The sequence below is a fragment of the Actinia tenebrosa genome, unplaced genomic scaffold, assembly GCF_029948245.1.
Source record: "Actinia tenebrosa isolate PJP-AT-01 unplaced genomic scaffold, QUT_ActTen_1.0 PGA_scaffold12__29_contigs__length_12842862, whole genome shotgun sequence".
Classification (NCBI taxonomy): Eukaryota; Metazoa; Cnidaria; class Anthozoa; order Actiniaria; family Actiniidae; genus Actinia; species Actinia tenebrosa.
In genome coordinates this window covers 9,557,760-9,584,214 of record NW_028292572.1, presented here as the reverse complement: position 1 = coordinate 9,584,214, position 26,455 = coordinate 9,557,760, and the positions used below count along the sequence as shown (strand labels likewise).

General features: G+C 38.7%; 2 protein-coding genes and 1 non-coding gene across 5 annotated transcripts in view; all 3 read right to left on the bottom strand.

Annotated features, from left to right (window-relative positions):
• Positions 1–313: 313 nt before the first annotated feature.
• Positions 314–15,763, bottom strand: LOC116298623 (PAN2-PAN3 deadenylation complex catalytic subunit PAN2). The gene is made up of 32 exons (XM_089028369.1): positions 15,613–15,763; positions 14,804–14,970; positions 14,128–14,248; positions 13,969–14,043; positions 13,505–13,623; positions 13,218–13,293; positions 12,601–12,669; positions 12,093–12,237; positions 11,761–11,843; positions 11,283–11,356; positions 10,876–10,926; positions 10,359–10,455; positions 9,890–9,977; positions 9,440–9,505; positions 8,802–8,896; positions 8,121–8,249; positions 7,324–7,473; positions 7,202–7,257; positions 6,750–6,895; positions 5,987–6,096; positions 5,305–5,403; positions 5,050–5,153; positions 4,460–4,562; positions 4,062–4,202; positions 3,487–3,546; positions 2,921–3,011; positions 2,331–2,488; positions 1,938–2,023; positions 1,723–1,780; positions 1,405–1,584; positions 864–957; positions 314–593 (listed from the first exon to the last, which is right to left on the bottom strand). Exons 1-32 carry the CDS (start codon positions 15,754–15,756, stop codon positions 415–417), a joined length of 3,414 nt encoding a protein of 1,137 aa, XP_088884495.1. The 5' UTR covers positions 15,757–15,763; the 3' UTR covers positions 314–414.
• Positions 15,764–16,342: 579 nt separating this feature from the next.
• The window catches only part of LOC116298677 (solute carrier family 23 member 2), a 30,264-nt gene continuing 20,151 nt past the window's right edge, over positions 16,343–26,455 (bottom strand). For 2 of the 3 annotated variants that reach the window (XM_089028570.1, XM_089028569.1), the window contains exons 2-12: positions 23,018–23,116; positions 22,502–22,659; positions 22,343–22,437; positions 21,596–21,657; positions 21,052–21,208; positions 20,587–20,611; positions 20,103–20,223; positions 19,246–19,402; positions 18,646–18,899; positions 17,824–18,097; positions 16,343–17,169 (exon numbers count right to left, since the gene is read on the bottom strand). In XM_089028570.1, coding sequence (XP_088884696.1) covers positions 16,820–17,169; positions 17,824–18,097; positions 18,646–18,899; positions 19,246–19,402; positions 20,103–20,223; positions 20,587–20,611; positions 21,052–21,208; positions 21,596–21,657; positions 22,343–22,437; positions 22,502–22,647 — 1,641 coding nt within the window. In that variant the 5' untranslated portion in view covers positions 22,648–22,659; positions 23,018–23,116 and the 3' untranslated portion in view covers positions 16,343–16,819. Of the gene's footprint in view, positions 17,170–17,823; positions 18,098–18,645; positions 18,900–19,245; positions 19,403–20,102; positions 20,224–20,586; positions 20,612–21,051; positions 21,209–21,595; positions 21,658–22,342; positions 22,438–22,501; positions 22,660–23,017; positions 23,117–25,465; positions 25,633–26,455 lie in introns of those variants that run through there. The other variant, XM_031707204.2, reaches the window with a different exon arrangement.
• Positions 20,773–20,845, bottom strand: Trnaa-ggc (transfer RNA alanine (anticodon GGC)). The gene has a single exon. It is a non-coding gene; the product is annotated as a tRNA-Ala (tRNA).

Genomic DNA, 26,455 nt, shown 5'->3' with positions numbered 1-26,455 from the left:
TTGTTTACTTCCGTTTCCGGTAGGGAAAAAAACCCTATAACATAAGAAAGGCAAAACAAAACTGTTTATCTTAAAACAAAAACTAAGATTTATTTAACCTAAGATTTCTTTTTGCGTTCCGCTAAGGTAGTATAGGTTGAATCCATATACTGTACTGCACGTCTAAACCTCGAGTAGAGAAAAAAATCAAATCAATTAGCCCCCGTATTTACGTAAATAATTGGATATCATCGTTTATTTAACGTATGTTTAAGCCTGATGGATGAGATATGTAGGGAAGTTTCAAATTTATTTTTTTAAAAGACAAATCGGATTTTTGAGTATATGAACAATCTTTTATTGATTTCTTTAAAGTTCATTTACATCCTTTGCATTTAGTATGACTTGTAATGTTATATAAATAGCGATAACTATTTAGTCGTCACTGCTGCCTTCGACTTTAAAATTACATTTTCTTCCATCATCGTATAGTTGTTTCAACACATTCTTGAACTCTGCTTGATCTTGGCTCAGTTCGACGTACTTGCGATACAACTGCAATGCAGTTCGAGCATCTTCTGTACTGTCGTGTGTTTGAGATTGAATGTTGAGCCCTGAAAGAAACAGTTTAGAATGCTGTTACGTGTACACTGAAGAGAAGACAGTCAGAGAAAGCATAACACATACATAAAACAACATATAAACGCACGAACAAATACACAAAGACGCAACACGCAAGTAAACAAAGAATAATATGTGGGGGGCACAAAACAAAACAAAAGGAAACAGTAAAAAAATCTGGGAGGCAAGCAAACAAACCAGACAAGCAGCCAAATTGGCTGAAAAATCGTTTAGAATTAATATTCATTAAAAAGTCAACTTACTTAAGAAGTACCAAGCCAGGAATCGTAAAGAAAGATATCTTTGTCTGGGCAGATGGAACAGTTCCACTGTATCAAACACTTGAGCTTTAGGTACCTGGAAAATGTAACTTCAAGTTTGGTATTCCAAAAAGCGAGTCTGCTGTCATCTAAAACAGCGATATTTAAGAATACCAATAAGCCACCAACGCCAAATGGTGGTGCGTAGTGACCAGGGTAGTGAGTGTTTAGGAATAATAGTTTGAGATAGCTAAGGCGGTATGTTTTTTACCATTCCTTATATGGTGTCAATCGTACTCAAGCTAAACCAGAATGCATTCTGTTTATGGAACTTACAAAAAGCGCATGACATTTAACTTTAATTGAGAAAACATTTCTTGCTATTTAAAAAGTTACCAAAAGTAAGAGAAAGCTGCGCGCGCGCGAGTGCATTTCGGGAAAGGGCAAAGAGACAGCGATAGGCAAAATGGTTTAACAAGGGGAAGGGGGGGGGGGTGGGTGGGAATCTTAGCACAACTTATAAAAGCTAAGCAAACTAACTTACAAGAATATTAATAACCCGAAAGTCCTTCTTCAAGCCGTGTCCTACAAACTTGACCTTGCGGTCTGCTAGGGCTCGTATCTTCAGGTAAGTAGTTTTGAGTGTAGTTAGGTGTTTGGACGAGATGCTGACGTCTAAATCTCCAGGCTTGATACCAGAAAACTTTGTGAGATAGTCTACGACCTGCGACCAAAAAATTGACTCAGTTGAATCCGGCTTCTGTTAAAATAAATTTTTTTCTGAAGCGAGCTCTACTTAATATTAAAATCAAACAGCTAAGATAATCTGCACCATATTGAAAAAGAGTGAACTAAAACTGACCTGTTCTGAGGTAGATATGTAGTCATCTATGAATGGTACGCCTTCAAGAGGTCCCTCACTGATAACAGAGTATATGATAATAAAATGATTATAAGCAAAACGATATTAGGATTGTAATATAATGTCAAAAATCATGACGTCGACTAGGATGTGGTCATGCTGACCAGGAATGATGATGTCATCATTGATCAGGTCGTGCATGCCAGTAGACTTACCCTCGTACAACTGTTATACGTGCTGCACTCATCTGGCTTGGTTTAATGGTAGATCGAGTACCATCACTTCTGATTTCTGCTTCTTCCTATCCAGTCGAAACAAATTAAACAATCAATGCCACGGCAGAAAGAAGAAAATAGAAAACCATGAACAATGACGGGGATGAAGGAAAAGGCAAAGTTTCCCCATTTTCCTCTTTCTTTTCTTCTCTCTTTACTCCACTTCTCTCGCCTCTTTTCGTCCCTCTTCCACTTCCTCCTCTCTTTTCTTTTCCCTCCTTTTTCTCTCCCTCCTTTTCTTTTTTGGCGAACGAAAAAGGTAAATCTAGGAAAGGAAAGGCGACAAAATGACAGCGAATGAAACTGGTGGGTTTTCGATAGAGATGTACGAACCTGGTTTAAAGTCACAAACTCAGCATCAAGAGCAACAATGGTTCCTTCTACTGGAAGTTCATCTGGTGTGAGGCGAGTAAAGGCACGAGATTGAAATTCCTTATCTGAACGAACGGACTGATTACTGAACAGAATGCTATCATCGATAGGTGAACATACTGGAAGAAAGAAGAAAAAAAAAACATACTGTAAAACCATTATTGGAAAAAGGGGTTAGATGAAGCTATAATCATCGTTGCAAATGCTGATAAAGTTTTCTGATTGGCTGAATGTTTGATCATGCTTTGATTTCTCTTGAGTGTCTGATTGGCTGAATTTTTATAACAAAGTTTTGATGACAATTTTTTGACCTTTCTTGTGTGTAATTTTTGACACAAGACAAACCCAATACGATTTGTATTTCAGGGCATCGCTTGACGTCATTTCATTTCTCGTGTGGAATGTTCATCAGCTGAGTCGTTGTAGTTTTTAAAAGAATACTTTCTGGCTGACAGCACATGGTGGTCAGTGTGTTTGACCACTATTTGAGGCAAACCATGGCATTCAAAGATTTTTATCAGCTGATAGAATCCAGCAAGAGTTATACTTACGTTTTAGATCATGTCTGCTGTTAATGTCTCTTCTGATGTAGGCTATACTACAAGGTACCTTCCAATCCAAGTTAAATACCACAGATTCGATCTAAGAACGAAACGTAAAGTATTGATTATTAATATCTATCGCTTCCGGTACATTATCATCATCATTGTCATCGCCATCGTCATCGTCATCAGCAACATCATCACGATAACCATCATCATCAGCAGCAGCATTAGCATCTGCATCCTCACCACCACCACCACCACCACCACTACCACTTTCACCATTAACACCATCATCATCATCATTAGCATCCTCATCACCACCATCAACATCATCATCACCATAATCATCATCACCATCATCATCATCATCATCATGACCATCATTATCATCCTTACCACTACCACCATCATAACTTTCACCATTAGCATCACCATTCTCATCATCACCATTACCCTCACTAACTATCGCCATCACGACCAACACCACGTCATCAGACAGTTCTTTTCACCTTTCTACCAATAAAGTGTAAAACAAGGCCCCTCAAATATGGCGCCCACAAATCAGTACTTACTGGGGAGATGGGTGTTATGGCGAAATCGTTAAACAGATACCACTGGTCACACGTAACACCCTGTGAAAGAACCACAACAAGAAAAGACAGAGAATATTAATGTTCATTATATACGAAACTTTTATTTCTTGCTAGTATAAAGCAGACTACTCGTTAGAAACGAAACTATTGCACGCGACAAGGTCACGGTACTGATTCCAAACATTTGATGAGCCAACCACAGCACGGGGTTTCACTGCTAAAACCTTAAAAAAAATGCTGAAGTGCACTATCGAAGTATCGCACTCGCTGCACCGTAAATGTGTGCACATAATCAAACGTCTGGTCTATTTTACGAGTGGGTGCCCCAGCTAATACCTTCGTTTTTGAATATTAGGGACATTTAAAAACCCCGCCCTACTCCTGGGTAGCCTGCATTGTAGTCCTTCCTCGTGGGTTCTGCTTGTCTCCCCTTCTTAATCCCAATGTGTCCTAACCAGAACCAACATCTAGCCTACCTGCTGGCTTGCTTGTACGCCTTAACTTGAAGGTAGCATAAAGGATAGCATGCAGATCACGGGGGATATTACACTTACCTCTTTCCTACTGTGGTACGTGGTCCCTACATGAACATGTGCTACAAGGTTCCCTCCTACCCTAGAGTCCTGTATATACCCTACTGTAGCATGAAGATCATAGATGACCTCATTCTCTCCACACTTGATTTTCTTGTCATTCTGTAAGAATCAACAGTCATGAACGGTCATACATTATTCAGAGCTTCCATTTTTTTGTAATAGTTTAAAATTTATTTATTGCCCTGACTTTGATCAGCCCAGAGGTTGTTTCAGGGTAAAATCTGTGAGTTAGCGTTGCCCTGACTTTGATCAACCCATAGGTTGTTTTAGTCTAATTTCGTAACCCCCCTCCCCCGCAATCAAAATCCTTGATCCCTCCATGGAATGTATGATCGTAATGCACTAGATTCACTCACTTCGTCGATCTTAGTGATCACTAGTTCACCACTTTCCGATGTTTGTATTTTGATCGCCATTGGAATCCAGGACTTTGGTTCCTCTTCAGGCTCGATTATCACTCTGAATGGAAAACAGTGAAAACCGACATTAAACTAATGTTATTAGCCTTTCTGAAGCTCAAATGAATATTGTGCACTTAGCCTTGTAATGCCATGCACAAGACTAGATGAAGAAGGAACACATTAATCCAAATCAACTTGGGCGTAATTTTTGCCCATCTCAGACTACGTGTCATTCTCTCGAGAATAAGATTTTTCATCTGAGTCGTATCCAAATGCATGTGTCTTCTCATGCGCAACCGTTAAACAAAGAAATAATACTCTAAGGAATGACACGTGGTTTGGAATCGGAATATGTTCTATAAAGGCCTGGAATGACATGATGCAACTATGGTGCAACGTAGGTGTTTCACAAACCAAAGTAATCAAATTTCAATGAATTAGAGCATAAAGCGATTGACAGCGACTTTGCAAGTCGTGTTCACAAGATGTAGCACGGTGTGTCTGGGCCTTAAAAACGAAAGGAAGAATGAAAGAAAAATACTCACACATCATGGCGAAACTTGCAGCCAGACCTCGTACAGTTTTCTCCATATCGACAGGGTTTAGTGGTTTGCGCTGGTTTCTCTTCATGATGAGGGACGCTCAGGAGCTACGTCGAACCACAACAACATTATCATACCATAAAAACACACACACCTATTTCTTCGTTTGCACATAACGACATTTTTTTTTGCACTATAGCGCATGCGCAGTACGTTCCGTTCCGTATGAAAATTCTTGAAAGCATCGTTTCGTCTTACCTTTTGTTGAACCTTCCACAGATCAATTTCACTGTTCTGTTCCACGTGACAGTTGAATGCCAGTACATCTGGTAAGGAGGTCACTTTACGTGTCTGGACCTGAGATAAAAGAGATAGTAGATTCTCTTGAACGAATGATCAACATGTAAGGGACATGCATTGACCCAGAAATGCGTTAATAGAGCAGTTTCCACATGACTGTGAAAAGCTTAGTGCCGATAGGGTGCCGTGCCGTGACATTTTCTAGAATTTTAATTGGCTGATTTTTTCTCGCGCAATCTGATTGGTTTGGCAGTGCCGTGACCTTGGCGTGACTGTGTCCGCGCCGTCTTTATGCCTTGTTCCGGGAATTTGATTGGATGTAGAGTAAAATTATCGGGCAATGTGATTGGACTGGCACTAATTGCCGTGACCTTGGCGTGACCGTGTCCGCGCCGTATAATGCCGTGTTCCGAGTATTTGATTGAATGAGTAAATTATCGTGCAATGTGATTGGTCTGGCGTATCTCTTGCCATGTCACGTGAGCTTTTCACAGTCAAAAGAGAACTGCTCTAAAAGATAAAAGAACGCGTGCAGTTTTCGGCCACTTTCACCCAGTGAGCAGTTGCTAATGATGCTATTGTGCACTTGGAAAACCTACTTATAGGGTAGAAGACAATACTAAACCTTAGAAGTACTTACTGTGGGTTGATAACGACCACACTTATCACACCAAGCCTGCATTGACTGTTCGCGACATAAAGTAGCCTCAATGATGGATTCGAAGGTCACTGGTGTAGCTGGTGGTTTATCTGGAACAATAGCATACAAACACCCCATAAGATAAATGTCTAAGCCGCTTCGTAATACACTTTACTGCAGTAAATTAAACTAGTATGAAATGTTCTTTACTTAATATTCAAAAGCGTTTGTCGGAGCCAAAGGAGACATAAAGTGATAGCCGATAGGTGACAGATCCCTTGCTGCACTTTGGAATGCAGCTCAATCTGGGGGACAAAACAATAGGTTCCAATTCTCAGGAGATTGTAATTCTTTTGTCTTGTCCCACAAATTAAGCTGCTTTAACATCACATGCAAGGGGTCTATTATTAAGACCAAATAAGCGGTGTTTAAATTGGCTTCGTCCATTACATTTACTCCGACGAAGGACTAGCGTCCGAAACGTCAGTAAGTTTTTTCATCTTTTCACGGTGTATAATTTACCTTTTCATTTTTACTGTTTCATTAGAAACACCGACGCAGCTCACACTAGTTTTTAGCTAGTTATATCTTTTCATTACAAGAAATAGTGAATTTCTTAAAATTAAACTCTGTTCCACGGTTCGTTCGCTTGCGAGTGCGTCCGTCCATTAATTCCTTCATTGCTTCCCATCTGCGTACCTGTTATTTGTCCAGTTTTTTTTTTTTTTTTTGTCTGTTTGTATTTTTCAAACCCTCCAAATACCTGACATATCGGGATATTCCAGATCATAAATCAGCGAAGATGACTTTCGTGTACTATTCTTTCCACATCGACATTTATTCCACTGCTCCACCTCAGCTCCAAAAAGATGCTCCAAAATCGATGTGTTCTCTGCTTTCTCTTGAGTTCTGTTGTATTTTAAGATATTAACAGTCAGAAATGTTGATAAAAATAACGATGTAAAAGTACAAATAAACTTGTTTAAGTTAAGTTTTCAGTGCGTTCCCCAGAGATTGTTTTTGGGGCCACTTAAGGTTCTAACGTAACAGTCTGAAATGTAGATAAAAGCGTACAATGTAAAAGTACAAATAAACATGTTGAAGTTAAGTTTTCAGGGCGTTCCCCAGAAATTGTTTTTGGGGCCACTTAAGATTCTAATGTAACAGTCTGAAATGTAGACAGAAAAAGGTACAATTCTAAAGGTCTAAACTTACTGTTCAGGGAGTTCCTCAGGGGTTGTTTCTGGGGCCACTTTAGGTCGCAATGTATCCTATAAATTGAATTAATATTTAGTATAACGATATAATTATCTTGTAAAAGAATAGTTTTGAAGTACCTGATGTGTCTGCTGAAGAACGAATAGAATCCAGCTTTGAATGAGCCGTGGATAATTGACATTTCCTGTGGATTCCTCTATATCGTTCAACACTAAGCCAAGAGCTGAGGCCTGGGGAACTGTACGAAATGCTCGCAGAAAGTTGCTCGCCTGCAAACAACGATATCGTTAAATTGTAGAAGAAAAAAGTTGTCTGAAAGAGAAGCAGATGCAGTAAGTAAGCAGGTCGATAGGGAAAGAGAAGAGGATAGTTAAGTTGAGTGCTGTGTTGTAAACAATGAAGGTTGGTTAATGCGTGTGGAGCACGAACGAAGCTTACGGATAGGCCCCTTATGAGGAGTGAGAGTTTTAAATTATAAGTTATGCCAAATTATTGGGAAATATAAGGTAGTGTAGCGGTACAATTCTAAAGGACTAAACTTACTATTCAGGGAGTTCCTCAGAGGTCATTTCTGGGGCCACTTTAGGCCGTATAGGGTAGTGTAGCGGTACAATTCTAAAGGTCTATACTTACTGTTCAGGGAGTTCCTCAGCGGTTAGAAGCAGTGAACTTGCCTTTCAGCTCTAGAGTCCTGGGTTCGATTCCTAAGACTCGGCATCACATGTAAGTAGAGTTTGTTAAGTCTCTTCCTTAATACGAGGGATTTTTTTCCGGATTATCCAGTTTTACCTCCAAACACGAAACCAAACACGCTAAACTTCAATGCTATCTGTGAGATAGCCATGCTTTGACTTTGATCAGACCAGAGGTTGTTTCAGGGTTCCATAAAGATCATTAGTAATCATGTACCAAATACCTGACAAGGAGCACCAGTTGACTGGTCCAACATATAAAACAGGAAACCCAGCTCACAAGCCAAACAAAATTCTCTAGAGCATATATGGTTCTGCAGACCGACTCGCAATGGTTCAATGAAATATAACACCTAAAACGAAACAGACACACAACACTTGAAAAAAAAAAACTGCCAGCCAAAACTAGTATATTTTATATAACATAAGGCATCTGAAACGCAAAGGCCAGCCCAAAATGCAGCTATTTCGAAAAGTTTCGTGAAGGTTTTGGCTATAGAACAAATGGTATTACTGACTCCCGCATACGGAGTGCGCAATTACCATGCATGGCAATACGTCGCCTTCTTCACGAAAATGAAACCACGAGTTCTTTATGGTCTCTAGATGGAAATTGTTGCGCACGGTATTTTTAGCTTGAAGATTTTGTTGATGTTGAGGCTTTTACACAATACCACCATGGCACAGCAGTTTATGTCATTCCCTATAGTATAACTTCTTCGTTTAATGGTTGCGCATGAGAAGACATATAAATATGGATAAACTCAAAAATACATTATTGCGAGAATATTATTCTCAAGAGAATGACATGTGGTCCGGAACGGGAAAACATTACGCCAAAGGTAAAGAGGTGTATATATGTTTAGGACTTTAATCACTAATGTACTGCATTCCAGGCCACTTACCTGCAGCATAGCGTTACAGTAAGCATTAGGAATATGTATCTCCAACCCAGCAAACTTTGTCTTATTGTAATGACCAAAGTCAAAGTCTTTTAAACCTGATATTGAAAAAATATATCATGTAATACTTACAACGATGTTCAATAATGCGCAAGCTGTCGATTGGAACTAGGGCTTCTGTACAAATGAAAAGGCTTAGGACCTTGATTAGAGGTCTTACTCCCTTTGCAAAAACTAACAAGCTAAATTCCAATGATCAAAGTCAGGGCACGGCTAACTCGCAGATCGAACCCTGGAACAACCTCTGGGCTGATCAAAGTCAAGGCATGGCTAGCTCACACATCCAACCCTTAAACAATCTCTAGACTGATCAAAGACAGGGCAGCCCAGAGGTTGTTTCAGGGTTTGATCTGTGAGTTAGCCGTGCCCTGACTTTGATCAGCCCAGAGGTTGTTTCAGGGTTTGATCTGTGACTTAGCTGTGCCCTGATTTAGATCAGCCCAAGATCTTTTTTGATCGACGATAGCAAATGGAGCACATTCCACAGCTTGAAACAGGTAAAATAGATATGACGTCAAAACAGCAGTTACATATGACAGGATCGTGAAACTGTAGCTACCAAGTAAGACACTCTTTCTCACCTAACTTTGAGTATTTCATCTCTACTCGACGATATGCCTTTGGGATGATAATGGTTGGGTCGTCCTCTGTGAACAGAAAACAAACACATTTGAGAAACGAGTGGCCCTTTCCTCCTCCCCCCTCCCCTCTCCCCAAAGTGCCACTACACAGGCTAGCTAGGAATGTAAATTGCACATAACAACTCTATCGCAGTAATAAGGAAGTGGAGTATTAATCTTTTTCCGAGAAAAATTTGCTTGATGAAATATAATTCACATCTTTTCTTATAAACTATTTAAGGATACATCAAGCTGGACCAAAAGATTAAATGTGTCCTAAACACAGGATAGATGAAGATCCATCTTGAAAATTCAAGAGCACCAACAATGGATTTGACCACTACATACACACTGCTTATAAAAATTTCAATGTCCTATACTTTAAAATAGAATCCTAATTAAATGCTGTACCTCTACTCATTGGTGATTCAGGAACTTCCACATCATCTTTCTTTTTGGTCTGTGACATGATGTTCGCTGGTTTGGCTTGGTATGGCCACTGGAAATAAAACAACAATGACAATCATAAAATTAAATGCAAGATATACTCTGTCAATAGACCCCTCGTTGTCTGTCGAAATGCACTCCAATTTGGAGGACATAGCAATAGGTTTCCAATTCTCAGGAGATTGAAATTCTTTTGTTTTGTCTCCCAGATTGAGCTCCTTTGCATCACATGCAAGAGTTCTATTACATTCCTGAAAGACAGTCAGCAGCATATCCTCCTATCCAGACCAATATACTTTGGCTCATCACTCAATGCTTGGTGAGTGAAGCATTGCATGACAACCAAAAGGTGTGTACATATATGGGGGATTAGAAGATTCTTTGCAATTTTTTATATTTATCTTTGCAATTTTTATATTAGTCAAAGCAATACCTGGTTTCTTTTTTTATTTGAAGGCTTTGGTGCATGTCCAATGAATTGCTGTATGACCATCGTACGAAGAATGTCAGGATCAATTGGCAGGGGATTTCTTAAACAATCAAACAAATAATATTAGAAATAAACAATTTGCTTATCACTGTAACATTCATTACCCCTACCCGGAGGGGGGTAAATAAGAAGACATACCAACAAATCATGTCAACAAATTATGAATCACTCACACAATGAGCCATCACTCCCTCTAAAAACCCTTTTCTTTTAAGTTTTTTGCATGCTTTTCTGGAGTAAAAAAATTTTCCAATAAATTTCTTTTTGTGGTATGTCCTCTTCTTGACCAGGATATGACTTCAACAGTTGGTCAAAATTAGTTATGTTTCCACTGTGTGCCTCATGAGTACATAACATTTCGACCAAGTGTTAATGTCATATCGTGGTAAATAAGGGGATATACAATATAAAAACCACTGAAAATTTGTTAAATAGCAGTGTGGTTAGGTCTTGCACTTACCTGCTCTGTCTCACACTCAGTTCTGCCGTCCAGTCAGAAAACAGGGGTTCACTATCAATGGAAAACAATGCAAACATCAGTGTTATTATCAGTAATTTTCCTAAACTTTACAATTATACTCAAGTCTATATTTGCGTTTGTCCATGGGTTAAACATCTATGAGGGACTCCAAGAAATAATAACCCTTGTTTAACTTGTGTATAATTATTGTCAAGCATAAATGCAAGGCTACATGTGTCTATTGTTCTAGTCAACATGGCGGCTGCCTGAGAAAGGTCTAACCTTGTGCTTGAAAACACATTGGTAAAAGTGATTGAGACAATGGACAGGAAACATGATTGGATTATTCTCATCAATCAACCACGATAACATTAAATATATAAAACTAGCTATCTGCAGGCACTTACTTGGAATAAGGTAGAGGGAATGAAGAAAGGGGAACAGAATAGTCATCTATAGCTAATGGCTGAGAGTGAGGTACCTGGAATTTACATTAAAAACTTCATTAATTTATAAAGAGGATCACATGGTATTTAGACAACTGAAGGGGGTTCCACTATATATCATCTGGTATGAAAGGGTAGATCACACTAAGATGATAGAGTAGCACTTTTGAAGGTGGAGATTAAACAAAGATACATATAGTACATGTTGCAATAGTCTCCTTCACAGTTCCCTGCGCCATCTTGAAAGGTAGCTGTGCTTTTGCATCAAAGTGAGATGAATGTGAGCTTGCAATGATAGAGATGTGAATAATTGTCCAACATGTTAAAAACAGGTCTCTATCATTGCAAGCATTGCAAGAAAAGAATTTGATTGCGTTGACCGTTCTGACTACAGTATCTGTATCTGGCATGTATGAATTATTAAGAACTGATAGCCTACCTCTGTAGCAAACTCAGTTGGCCCAGAATACGCATTGAATGATACATCCGCAACTTTAGTGTCACCCCACAAATGCATGTATCCTAAAATAAATATGGATGACTTTATAAACTCTTCTTATCTTTCTTTCTCTCTCTCTCTTTCTTTCTTTCTTTCCATTTCTTCCACTTTTTTCTCCTGTATTTCCATATTTCATTTTCTTGCTTTGCTGTTGTCATTGTTGTTTAATGGCTCATTTCCAAATAACATTAGTAACCCTCAAAAAGTGGCTCACCTCAGCATAAATATTTTAGATCAAACAAATTTGCTCATTTGATCCAACTTCAACTTACCACTGGAATCCCCAAATACCATGGCATGACAATTAGATGACACATCTAGAGCAGTACAGGAACCCCCATGAGGATTAATGCCGTAAACACACATTGATGATGCCGTCGTGTGACCACCAGGCTCACAAAACTGGAACTGACCTGACTAAAATGAGGAGACCACAGATTAGCAATGCATTACCTCTGAATACTTGACACTAACGTTTTTAATAGATGGGGCAATAGATGGGGCAATTAGATGAGGCAATTGTGGGCTAGTAAGTCTAAGTATCCCAGGACAGTAATCTACTAGTCCAGATCTTTAGTAATCCAAAAAACCCCACCAAATTCAATAGCACAGAGCAAAATTTTACTAGACCTAGATTAGTGGACTAGGATTAATGTCAAGCACTGCCTACCTCTCCATTAGTTTACATACCAAAGCAATGATTTTATTCCTCAATTCACAAAATTCCAAATTATCAATTAATTATTAATACATATTTATCGAATTTTTCTGTCAGCTTACCTGTGAAACGACTGCCAGGCGTGAAGTGAAGGATGGTAGAAACTTCAATATTAGAGGATCAATAGAGACCTGCAGGTCAAAAACACGAAAACTCTAGCAAACTCTACATGCATTATTGCTTGTTCTAGCTTCCACGCAAACTTTTTTACTGCTTTTTAATTTTTTTCACTTGTGAACAACATTCAAACTCAATCTGATTGGCTCAGTTGGTTGAGCATCAGACATTCATGCGGGAGGTCATGCGTTCTAGGCAGAACAACACTCAGGGTCTTTAATTAATGGAGGAAAAAAATGATGTCTCAATTGTAAAATTTCATTTTCCGTAGTCTACAAATGGTTACAGGGCATGAAATAAGATTAATGCTCGCAAACTTGCAAAATGCGAGTGAAATTTTGTATGACAATGGTCCGAAAATTAAAGGAAAATTGAATTTTAAAACGTGCATCAAGTAACGTTTGCTATTCACTGTGATCAATAAATAGTGAAATTTTTGCTAGCGAGAACAAAACTTACATATACTAGCAAGGTTTTACTGATGGGTTATAAGAGTTAATTTGACATACTCTTATAATATAAGGATTCCATACTGTTGATTTATGTATAATAAGTCTCATACCTGTACTGGTGGGAGAGCTCTGAGGGTTCTTAAATCATAGACATTCAATAATCTGTCAACTGTCAAATGACCATGCCTACAAAAAATACACACAAAATTTTATCATTAAAGGTATTTTCAAGTGATTGATGGAATTAGGATAACATTGTAAGAAATTTACTTTGAAGGGTAAGTCTTTTCAAGTGCCTTTAAAAACGTGTTTTCAATTCAAGGACTTTTCAAGGATTTCAAGGAGTAGCACGAACCCTGTGCTAGAGTCCAAAATAATATAATGACTGTCTTTTTACCTTGAAGAGAACCCACTAGTCACCACCAGGTTACCAGAAACATCAAAATCTGATAGCGTTCCGGAATGTGCATCAAGAACGTGCTCTGATCGCAGGGTAACTGGATCACGTAAAGTAACCTGACCAACACAGAAGAAAATGGAAGTCAATTTATGTCACCCATACTTTGCATAATGATAATAACAACTTTATTAAAACTTGACTTGCAATTTAAGAGAGGTAAAAAAATTGAAAAACTCAAGCTATTTATATATATGTATATACACCTATTTTGAAGATCGTTGTAGCGGCACGCAAGAGCCTCAAGTAGCAAGCCAAGGCTCCAGAGAACGTCGGTACTCTTAATCCTATATGATTTATTCATGAAAATGCTCTGTAAACAGGGTAGATGGTAAAGGGAATATCTAGCAAGCATTTTCTAGCTTGTTATGGGAGAGGTAATCTATTTTCTATTTTCTGCTTACCTTTCCCTTGGTATCCCCACAGCAAATATATCTAGAAGACCACTTCATTACAACTGTGCCTGGATCGACTTCAACCTAAAGAAAACATTTAGTATAAATAATTAAATTGTAAAAAAAATTGTAAAAAAGTCACTTTTATGGGTTTCTTGTAGAAGGTACCTCTCCAGTAACAGTTCCAGTCTTAAGGTCTACTTCAATCATGTGGTCTTGATGTCCAGCTAACAACAAGTTGCTGTTGTCTCTTTGTAGCATACACTGTAGGTTACACATGCTCGGCTCACTAAAAAAAAAACTTGACAATAAAGCAAAAGCATTTCCGGGAGCTCTATGGCACTTTTACAATATCAATGGAAGACTTTAAGGGCTGCAGCCTTGGCAGCCATGCAGCTTACAATTATGGGTGATTTGTTAGTATGTTACATGTAGTATTATGCCTCCAGATTAGTATAGACTGATGAACCAGGAGACAATCCCCTAGTCTTACACAAATACAGTTTTAAGTCCTTATCCAAGAAGACTTGAAGGTCTAACCAGATATTATTACAAAGGCAGTGCCTTCTCTTCAGTTATTTTAAGGCCTGAATGTTGGTCTGGCCAAGGCTTGAACCACGATCTCCTGCACATCAAAATGACGCTCTTACCAACTGAGCTACCTTGTGGCAGTATCAGTTGTTTAGTAATTTCAAGAAACTAAACTTTGACCTAGATTTGAAAAAATTATGGGTGATCTGAGCACAGAAAATGTAAGAGTAGCAGAAAGTTTTAATGAAAAGATCACCCCATAGGGAAGGGGGGTGTATATGAAGGTTTTTTTTAAAGGTTATATTAAGCTCACCTTAAACTGAATATTCTTAATCCTGTTCTCTTCCCATAACGTAAATGATTACAAGAGAGGGTTAGTATTCCTCTGTCATCTATCAACATGTGTCTTATCTCACTGGGATGGGCTTGAAAAGCTGTGTATTTTTGTAGTTGGAGTCCAAAGTAAGACGTGACATGACCCTACAAGTTGTAAAAAAGTTAACATTTGATCGTTGAACAACCTAGATTTATCATTGGTTTCTAGCTGAAAAGAACTTAGAAAAAATCCTTGATAGGAATCCAACCCATGACCTTTCGGAAACTGGTCAGATACTCTAACCACTGAGCTACGGGAAAGACTCATATGAGCAGTAATTTACTGGGTTCAGTATAACAAATGGCCTGCAAACTGCTTTGTTCACTAAGTTCTGATCCAGTTTAGAATCCTTCTACAGTAAGTATATCATATATGATGAAATTATTTATAAGCTAGGAAAGTAGTATAGAAATGATTTATCAATGGTATCTTGCTGAAGATCAATGAGAGTAGAGACCAATGATAATTCTTTTCTATATAAGATTACTACTTCCTCCCTTTTGATGAATAATTTCATCATATATATAACTTAGAAATTTATTTATTTATTTATCAACAATACTTTTGATTTCATACCTTGGACATATATTTGCCTTAACTAATAAACAACAGTCATTAGTTACTTCAAAATATTATTTTTCAAACACTGAAGGACAGTGTTTGAAGACCAAATTTTACAAATTATTTTCCTTGATGTCCAAAATTTCACGTCTATAAATCCAACATTTTATAGGAGTAGGACTTACCGATTGGTTTCCAGCCCAGATAAGTTCTTCAAAGGGATCAACCACGACATTTGTAAGTCCAATCGGTTCTCTTCCATTGCTGTAAATAGTCCTTATTTCTTGATATTCTTCATTGACTAGTCCACCATGATCCAGACCCTCCATTTTCAAAACAAAGAGATCCAACTGGACAGCGGTGTAATACAATGTGTCATGCGTATACTGGTGGTACTTTTGCGCGGGAAAATGCCGTCCCCGTTCTTCACGTGTTTTCTTCTGTTTTTCTTTCTTTCTTTTTTCTGCCACGTATCATTTCCTAGAGAATGACATTCTTTGTTTGAATGCCTACGCATCCATCTTCGTGTGTCTTGTGTTTTTGTGGCGTTATGCAACCGTTAAACCAAGAAATTATACTCATGGGAATGACACCAGGAATGAAATGGCAAAACATTGCACCAGAGAGCTATAAAAGGTTCTGAAAACTATTTACATTTCAAGAAAATCGCCTGAATCATCGATTCGGAAAAGCATGCGCATTACTGGCATTGAAACTCGGCAATAGATGCATATATGCCTCTGCTAATACCAGCAAGCTCACCCTGTGAACAATCAGCGGACGTTTATCCTGGCGAGAATACCCTGGAGCTGTAGTGGCAGACACTAAGGTGGTTAGGTAGGTAAATGTTAGATTGTTTGGGGGTTTTTTAGTATAAAAAGACAACAAACATTGCACATGGCGTACTTCAACTGCTTCTTATTATATCTGTCATTTAATCATTAATCATTTACACTACATTTAAACTATGACAGGTGTATTTGCTTCAAGATATATAGTACATGGTTCATGGGCACAACACAACGTAGCCTTAAATTTAAGGAATTAGAATAATTCCAGTTATTCATATACTGTCACTTTGTTAGCACGTGTCGGTACGTTGCTAATATGCGTCTCCTCTCACCAATGCGACACGGGTTCGATTCCCGCGGGCTCGGTGTCGTATGTGAGCAGAGTTGTCCTGTAATTAGAGAATCTTTTTCTCCGTTTTCCTCCCTCGTGGTTTGATCATGAGCCTCTAAGTCCGGCGGAAGACTTAGCAATCACTCCCTTCATGTTCGACGTACTTAAAAATGTTTACTTTTATGGGTTTTTTGACGACATAAGTCCTTGGCATGGATATTACATTTATGCATACATTTGTAAATAAGTACATAACTATGGATCGAAGTGTCACAGCCACTGATTGACAGGATTGTCACGTGGTGTGTCAGGGGTTTCGCCCTCTCCCTGTCTTCTCCCAGCCTGCTCATGTGGATAATACGGAATAAACGGCACATATTTGCTAAGCTTGTATTTGCTCAATCGGTTTAAGCCAAATGGAAGGTCGTAGGTGTGTATAGATGCAGTGCTTTTATCTGCTGACCCGTCTGTATTGCCTGTGATCAGCTTGCGCCAGACAGTCATGCCTCGTTCCTCTGGGGTACCAGGGATGGTGTTGTCCAATAGAAAAGCAGTCATTCCTCCGACTGCCATGCCTGTCTTGAAGAGCACCGTGATGATCTGGTCAATCTCGTGTACCCCTGTTGTTATGATATAATAAAGACGTTATGATTTTACTTAAAAGTAAATACAGACGTCTATACAGGGACATCTAATATGCAAAGCAATTGCTATCCCATGCAATCATTGGTTCAGTTTCAGTCCAATCATGCGCCTACTCCAATGTCAAGAGCAAGACTCTAAGGCGTTTCTCCTCATCGTGGGAAAACAACTGATACTGCATGACAACATATAGATTGTCACTTAGGTTACAGGATATAGTTTCAAAGGCTTTACGGTTGCCGCTGGTCAACGCTGGTTGCAGCCACAGCTTACAATCTTGAGTGATGTTAGGTATTGAAAAGTTAGTACTGTTACAATCCTGTATTGCGAAAGGCGCACGAATCTTTTCTGTTCAATTCCAATCTAGTAAATTAACCCGTGAATTAACCTGACTTAGCCAAGAGGTTAAATTCAACTTGGTTTCATCTGCGGGTTAGTAATGCCCTAAAATTAATCGGCTCCGAAATTGTTGCAGGGCTCTATCTGTGGTTTAGCTCGCCCTGATTTGACTTAGGTCAACCCAAAGGCTGTTTCAGGGTTTGATCTGTGAGTAACCGTGCCCTGACTTTGATTACCGCAGAGGGTACTTCAGGGTATCGATAGAATTAATTGAAGCTAGGCTAAGCCCTGACCTGTTTCTATAGCCTTGGGATGAGCATTCATATAGTTGGGCAAAGCAAGCCCCATTACCAAGGACACACCGACAATGAAGAGATTCCTCGACGAGTTGAGATCGACGAACTGTAGGTTTGATATTCCAACAGCAGCTATGATACCAAACATGACCATGAAAACACCTCCGACGATGGGATCAGGAATAGTGGTGAATAAAGCACCTATCTTACCAAGGATACCCACTAGTACCATGATGATGCCTCCATACTGTAGCACACGACGGCTGCCAACCTTTCAAACGAAATTGAGTCAAAATCAGTACGTCACAAGTTTAGTGCAAAATAGCGCAAAGTAGAGTGCAAACCATATAGAGTACAAACACTAAGTGTGCAGCATAAATATCACAAAATAGTGTTATTTTATGCTAATTATATTGTTTTCTTTTGTTTATTTAGTGCTATTTACTGCTAAATTGTGCAAAGTTTTGTAGGTCTACGGTCTTAGTAATTTGTGCAAATTAAGTGCAATTAAGGTTTTCACAGATATATGGTATGCACTCTACGCTTTTAGTATTTGTACTCTTTATGTATCATACCAAGCAGTGTGCCAAACCAGTCGCAAAATTGTACGCAGCGTTTAAAGTTCCTTATATTATTCACTTGTTGTATTCAAGGACCAACGCAGCCCCAACTAGTAACCCCTAGTCATTATCTGTTTTGAGTATTGATTATTCTTTCCGTGGCTGTTAGCAAGGATCAATTTCCTTTTTTGTTTGTTTTTCAGGTAGTAAATATGAATGTTATCATTATTTATTGTTATTATATAAGTCCAACGCTAACCCTAGTAATGCTGATGGCTCCAATATTTTCACTATAAGACGTCGTTCCATTACCACTTCCAACAAGCCCTGCCAACAGGCACCCTATTCCTTCTATACCAATACCACGATTAACAGCATGCTTGGGCGGTGGGGATGCGCCTGATAGACGTGCGCATGCGTAGTAATCACCCACAGATTCGATGATAGATGCTAGGACACCTGCTACCATGCCGAATACACCTGCTGCACTTACAGTTGGAAGACCCCATTGACCTGTGACAGATCGTACGAGCAATGATAAAAAGTAAATGAAAAAATGTTCAATGTTAATGCGTAATGTTCTTCCAATTCCATATTCCTTTTCACAGTTCCTTGTGCCATCTTGAAAGGTAGCGCGCCGTTGCACGGCTACGCGAGAATTTAAAAGGGTGACTCTGTTCGATCCGCGAACCCTATTACTCTAGTCATGATGCGCAATTCTTTCAAATTCCTAAATAATTTCTTATTGCCTTGCTCGTCTTCGCTTTTCTCTCGGTGTGAACTCGCGCACGCTATATAACCAATCAGAGTGCGTGTTATATCGTGTCTATGTTATAAGTACTATTGATTACATACGTACCAGGATAAGGGAATCTAAACCACTTTGCTTCCTGTAACACTTGAGTCCGTGCGTCAGTTCTTGCTTTGTATCCTGCACTTTTAGGGTCGTCTGGGAAACCACCGGCAGCTGTTATGATACCACAGACAGCCCAAGACAAGCTGATAGCGATAATGATCTGAAAAGGAATACATTGCGTGGTAAAAACCCATGCATGCGCGTAGGATCTTGAACTTTGATTTTTAAGTTACTCATAGATCACATAAATACTCCAGTTTCGAGTTATCTGTTGCCCAGGGTTACACGCTTGACTTTGTGCAGAATATTCACGTGTTCCAGTAAAGGTCCGTGGAATTTCAAAGTGTTTGTATTGTTGAAGTTGTGCATTCTTTACCTTACCGTTGGTATTTGTGAATATTTAGACACCAATACGAGGCTAACCCTGTATAAAGGAGTACGCAATCAAGGAACACAGCGGTAATTGACCAATTCAAAAATGATCTATTGAAATAGGAAAACACAAGTTTGGTTGACCTCTATGTGGAATTGAGAACTGGTTTCACTGAACTATCTTTATTGACTGAAGATTCCAGGCCCATACTTTCATGTCGAGTGACATGTCGAGTGCTCAAACGCCCATAAGGGCTCATAGTCACTCCCTTCGTTGGGGTTATGCAGGACGCATTTTCAAAAACTAGCCGCGACTAAATACTGGAGAATCCAGAGATAAAGAAAAACCCTTGAAGTAGAAGAAACGCCATACAAAAAACAACTTTAATCATCGCAACGGTCAACCACCCCGTGTTGCCCTGACCAGAAACAACCTTTCAATCACACATGGTCAATCACGTGGTAAGGTAGTCGATCTAGCTACTTACAGGGAATAGCTTGAAGCAAGGGTAGCGAGCGAAGTAGAATCCTTTGGATTTTTTCCAGGCGGGAAATGGCATCCTTACGTTTGAGAGGAACTGAGAGAACAATGTGATAAAAGCAATGGTCCTAGAATTGAACGAGAAATGAAATCACAAAAATCAAAGTCGCTACCGCCATGCTAAGACTGCATGTAAACATAGTTAACAGAGCTTGGCACCAATATGGCTCAAACCAAGAGAAAAGTTTATTTTCTCTTGCTCAGCGGACACATTCAAAACACACACTGCAGGGCAGAATTAAATCAAAATCTGCTCTGAAGTGAACATTGAACACTTATTGCAACTGTCTATGATTGTAAGACTTGTTAGAAAAGTTAATATCGGCATGCATATGACGAGCGCCAGTCTGATCCGTACGGTTGCTCATACCTTTGATTTAAATATCATATATATATATATATATATTTAGTGCCTTGGCGACTTTACTTACATCATTGAGATTCCCCAATGATTGCCTGCAATTCAATCGAAATGTGTAATGAGTACACTGTTGGTGAGAATTCCAAATCACATGAACACCAACTTAAACGTTAGTAATGTTAGAGTGTTGATCATCACAGTTAATAAGCGGCGATCTAAGCGAACGCTGTAAAGAAAGACCTGAAGAAATGATTTCAGGCTTCAACGGGAATCGAACCCATGACCTCCGCGATGCCGGTGCGATGCTCTACCAACTGAGCTATGAAGCCAATCCTGTTGCATTGGTGAGCGGTCATTTTTGATGGGTTCATCAAAACATTAGTAAGTTAAACATTAGTAAGTTAAACATTAGTAAGTTAAACATTGTATGTTGATTAGATTTTGTGCTTCCCTCATCCCTTTCCCAATCACGCGGGCCCTTGGACTGAGATGTCCTTATCAAAACCCTTAGTTTTCCTAGCTGAGGTAAACTAACCTGCGTGTTCTCCCGCAACGTGGAATAAAGACAGACCGATGAGTGTTATGGTAGGAGCAACAGTCAGAGGTCCAATGAACCGCAACAAGAAGCCAATGAGACCAGAGAAACCAATGAATATCTGGAACAATGACGACACGGCGATGGCACCTTGTACCTGACGATAAGTATTTTAAATATAAAGTAAATGGAATGGTATGTACTTCCAAGCTCGATATGTCGAAGGGAGTCAAAGATGGAATTAAGCAAAATTGAATTGCCTGTTTTTCTACAGATAAGGCAGTGTAGCTGATCATGGAAACCCATTTTTCTATTGTACATCTATTTTTGAATGGTCCAATGAAAACTTTGGGAGGTCCACGCCCGACGGTGCAAAACCTATGTTCTATGCATTCACATTCTGAAATAATGTCTATGCTTCAACGAGCGAAATAAAATTGCTTGATTGCTTGCATGAGGCTGATCACATGGACTGAAGAGGAACGACGAGTTAAAGGAGAAGTTAGTGTCAGGACTATTTTCTACAAGCTACAAGTTCACAAACCTCTCGCATTCGAATTTTCCAGATTTCTTCATCGTCAACATTTCCAGTAGAATTTCCTTTCACTAGAGATATAAAGTTACTAAATTGAAATTTAAACAATTGCAACTGAAAAATAAACAAAATGTGAAAGCATTTTATTCAGTATTATTATATACTTTTGAAGGATTTTTTGTTGTTGTTGTAAAAGTTTACATCAAATTTATGTAACCCAAACGTGATATCTTTACCTATTTACGTAACTTGGGCGTAATATTTTCAGACTACGTGTCATTCCCAGCTGTAGTATAATTTCTTAGTTTTTTACGGTTGCACACTAGAAGTCGCATGAATATCATGATGGATACAAATGAAACGACTGAATCTTATCCTCAGGAATGAAACGTGATCTGCAATGGGAAAACACTACACCTGGCCCAGTAAATCACTCATGATTGTAAGCTGCACGGCTGCTACTAGCGCCTTAATATGCAGCCCGTAAAGTCCTCCACTTGTCATTAATGTGAAGCACATTGAGACGTTGTATAAATGCGCTATACAAGAACCTCCCATTATTATTATCATTAAAGAAGTGGATTATGGAAATGTATATGATATATCTAATAGATATACAAAGGTTCGCCCATAATGCGTTACACATACCTTAGTCCAGACGCTGGCTCCTCTTTTGACCACGGCGCTTTTTTTGCACAGACAGCCTAAGGAAAACGCAGCGGTCAAAGGAGGGGGCAGCTTCTGGACTACACATACCTTGGCTTGTACTTGGACATTGAAACTTTGGTAGAGAAAGAATGGCAAGAGTTGGAGCCAGGAATGAAAATGTGCCTCCTTGAAGTATGGGTAATCTATGCGATGAAAGGAAACATTGTTAAAGCATGGTTGGTTGGTTGGTTGGTTGGTTGATAATACCTGACACCAAAGGTGGTTTGAAGAACCGTCACAACACCAGAACAGAACAGTACTGTGCTAAGAACCTCTGCCATTACTAGAGGTTTGTCGCCAAAGCACATAGGGCCACTGAGGATGACGGGAATGGATAGGGTTCCACCCAACATGGTCAGATAATGCTGCAAAACAATATCATAAACGATGATTGATTAGCAGCTTTCTGACTTAAATCCATTTTTTATTCCATTTTTATAAATTTTCTTATAGGTCACTATATTTCAAATTTCATTTTGATGTTAAAAATGGTTTAAATTACCGGTCATAATTAGTCATCTGGGTGGGGAGACTGGGGATTTCTTGTTGCGACATCATCTATAATAGAGAGTAACCGATCCCCCACAAAATACACTATCTTTTTTAGTGGTTGCGACTCTCTCATTCAGTTGTGTGATCCACTCTTTGATACATATCAATGTATGTAGAACTGCTCCCTCTCCAGTTCTCTAAAAACCGACTCCCCAATCCCTCAGGTCTTACCTGGAAACCAAGCAAGAAGGCCAAGTACCATGGCGGGCTCTGATCCACAGTATACACAAGATCATTTTCTTTGATTTGAGCTTGGTTTGCCTGTCGTAACTGTCGATGAAACAACAAATGTGTAAAGCAGTTTAATTTCTAAAGGTTATCTTTCCTTCCTGACCCCTCTCACCAAAAACTATATCATCACACCATGTACTTCTAGATGCCTTCAAACCATCCTAGTAAATCAAGAGTAAATATAATCCACTCATTTGTACTTTAAAACTGAACGTTGAACTTGAATAAAACGCACTAATTTTTAAAATCTTGTAACACTTGTTGAGTTTTTAGCATATCGGAACTAAGCGCACTGGCTTTTTACTGATATCGAGGTGCTTACGTCACTTCCGGCTGCGTGCTTTATTACTGAACAGAGCACGGAAAAAGCTGTTTTATTTGTTAAATAGAGTGACACCATAAGCACTACGTAAAATTAATCCCTATTGGCATATAATTGTAAATCAAGCGCAAACATTTCTTAGAACTTGATTAACTATATAGTGGTTTAATTCTAATAGATTTCATTCATCAAATAATCTTGTGATAACTTCGTTAACTAGCTAGTTGCTTTTGCAAATCTCTTGAAAGGAGTAAGCAAACTTTGTCTAGTATGCATTCTTCTATTCTACTAATTGCATTTTTCTCTGTTATTTTGCAAAGGGAACTGATGCAATTCGATCTGTGAGTTAGCCTTGCCCTAGTCTCCCTCGCATCCGTTTTTAGTGTCGGTGACGACCGACACTAAAAACGGATGCGAGGGAGACTAGCCTTGCCCTGACCTAGATAGATTAGCCCAGTTAGATAGCTGCTAGTTCAGTGACTTATACAACCCAGAGGTTGTTTCAGGGTTCGAATTCGATCTGTGAATCAGCCGTGCCCTGACTTACAATAACTCAGAAGTTGTTTCATATTGTCGACGCGATTAGTTGTTTCAAAAATGAATAAATAGAACTGACATACGGGAGTATGGCCACTAAATAAAGTGGAGTCGAGGCCACTTGAAGAATTAACCTGGATTAAGTAGATGTTTACTAAATACTTGAAAGCAGAAAATACTTAACATTATGCAAGTTTTCTTATCTGAAAAGAATTGGAATTCCAATACATTGAGATACTTTCAGTTTGCTCAACTTCTCAATTGTATCAATTTTCCCCCCCAGTTTGTCCCAATTTGATACCCTCAAAGGAATTGTACAATAGTTCAGTTCGCTTGCACAAAACAAGCACTTGTGACCTCCATGTCCTAACTAATATCAACAAGTGATTTTTTCTATATGTACTTAGTTGTCGAGGCTGATCGCACACTTTAATTAACCAGTGACATTAGTATATGCACAGGTTTTGAGCATGTAGACATAGAATGGCGTAACAAACTCTCCGCGCTCCGCAAAAATCGTTCACTAACGGCCGGCTTAAAACAAACGAGCTTTTACTTGGAATTTGAAAAAAGAATCGAATAAAATACCTCAACCTTTCTCAAAGCCTTTGAAAAATCAAATCTGGTATCCCGTTAATTGCATGTAGACATATAGCCTTTGTAAAATATAATTATACTTTGCATGTCAAAACGATTTTGCATGGAAGCGTGTGAAAAAGTTTTCAAATAACTAGGTGACTCAGAAGAGGGTGCTAATGGGGATATACCCAATTGTCAGTTAACTACTAATTCATCGGCTGAATGTCAGTTAACTGTAATAATTTTAAGAGCGCTGGCCATAATATTAACCAAAATAATGAACAAAATCAGTTAACCGTGACTGTTAATTACTAATTTTAGGTTAAGTTATTTATCAGTTAACTAAATTTTTTTGGCCAAATGGCACTTAACTACTACTGACCCCATTGGAACCTTCTTAAAACGCGCCGAGCGATATTAGTTTTTTGGCCCGGGCAAAAGCAAAGAGAGCATAACTTATGATCTCTTGACATGGTAGTCATTTTGCCCATTGATTCATCGTTGATTAATTTAAAGGGATCTTGTCGTTGACCTTTTTATAGCTTTAAAGTTTTCCAAATTTTTCTATTCATATGATTCGGATAACAGATAATTCTTATAAGAAAAAAAACTGAAGAGAAATTAAGAACATTAGTATTTTATCGAACTTCAAAACAAACTCAGGCACTGCAGTTAACTCAGTTGTGCATGTTTTGTTTGCACATCTTGTAAGCATTTGATGTCTTTAGGGATTGAACCAAAAAGTTCGGTAAAGACGAAACTAGCTATAGTTTCAGGGATTTTCTAATGCGTAAAAGATTGTTTTATAAATTAAGTTTTAGAACCTCGTATCATGAAATTAACTGAACTAAATCTTTTAGTGGAAGCCAAGCGAAGAATATATCAGTGTTAATTATTTCGATCGCGTGAATCATTGAATCGAAATAAGTTCAATTAAAATATAGTTTTACCTCGGGTTTTTCTTGTTTTGCTCTTAGTTCACTCTCACTTGTAGAAAAGGTTTCGTTAGTCGACATTTTTGGGGTAAAGAGCAAAAAATCGACTTGTTTCTTTCTGACGAAACGTACGTTCACACAACTTCCTTTGCGCAACTGTTAATAGATTTCTAACGAAATAAATAAGCATATCCCACTGGCTGCCTCTTGTCATTCATGCATTGCAAGCTCATGATCAGTCGTATCAGTATAACAATGTTAATGCGGGTATATTGCGTCATTTATACTGTCTAACCCCTGAGTAGTCTGTGCCGAAACAAAACGAAAAATTCTAGGAAAATTTGAAAAAAGAACAGCAAAAATTTTGCTTCTTTTTTTCTTTTTTTTTCTTTCTTATTTTCTTTTTGGTCAGCAAATGACGAAAGTGGTTGATATTGGTTCGGCAGCACTGTGACTGGGAAGGCGGTCCCTGGTTGCACGAAACCAATATAATCTCTGACTTCAATTGTCATTGAAAAAAATGTCTGCCTTAAAACGGATTTGAATTGGATTTTGCGGTCAGCCGGAGTCTCGATCAATCAGGCATTCATACGATTCCGCACGTTTCACGAACCGTGCTTTATTCCTTCTGTTTATGATTCTAATCAGGCGCAGATCATGAGAAGCTTAGCCCAGGAAAAAAAATCTCAGCGTGTGTTTGTTTTAGGCGTTAACTGGATTAGCTATAGTAAACTCTAAGGTGTTATCGTGTGTCAGTACCATTTGTCAACGAACAAATTATGATATACCGGCCTAGCAAGGTCAGATTACTTTCCTTTTCATAACTGCAGTTAAACAGCCAAGAAACAAATGACGGCTTTGTTTCGCATCAAAAAAATCTTGAGTAAATTTCTTGAGCATGTTTCGAGGCAGGGAACGGAAAAGCTCCGTAGCGAAGCGTAAAACAAAGCAGTATTCGAAGCTCATATTTTGCATTTTTTAGTTGCCACGCGAGATCATGCCAGA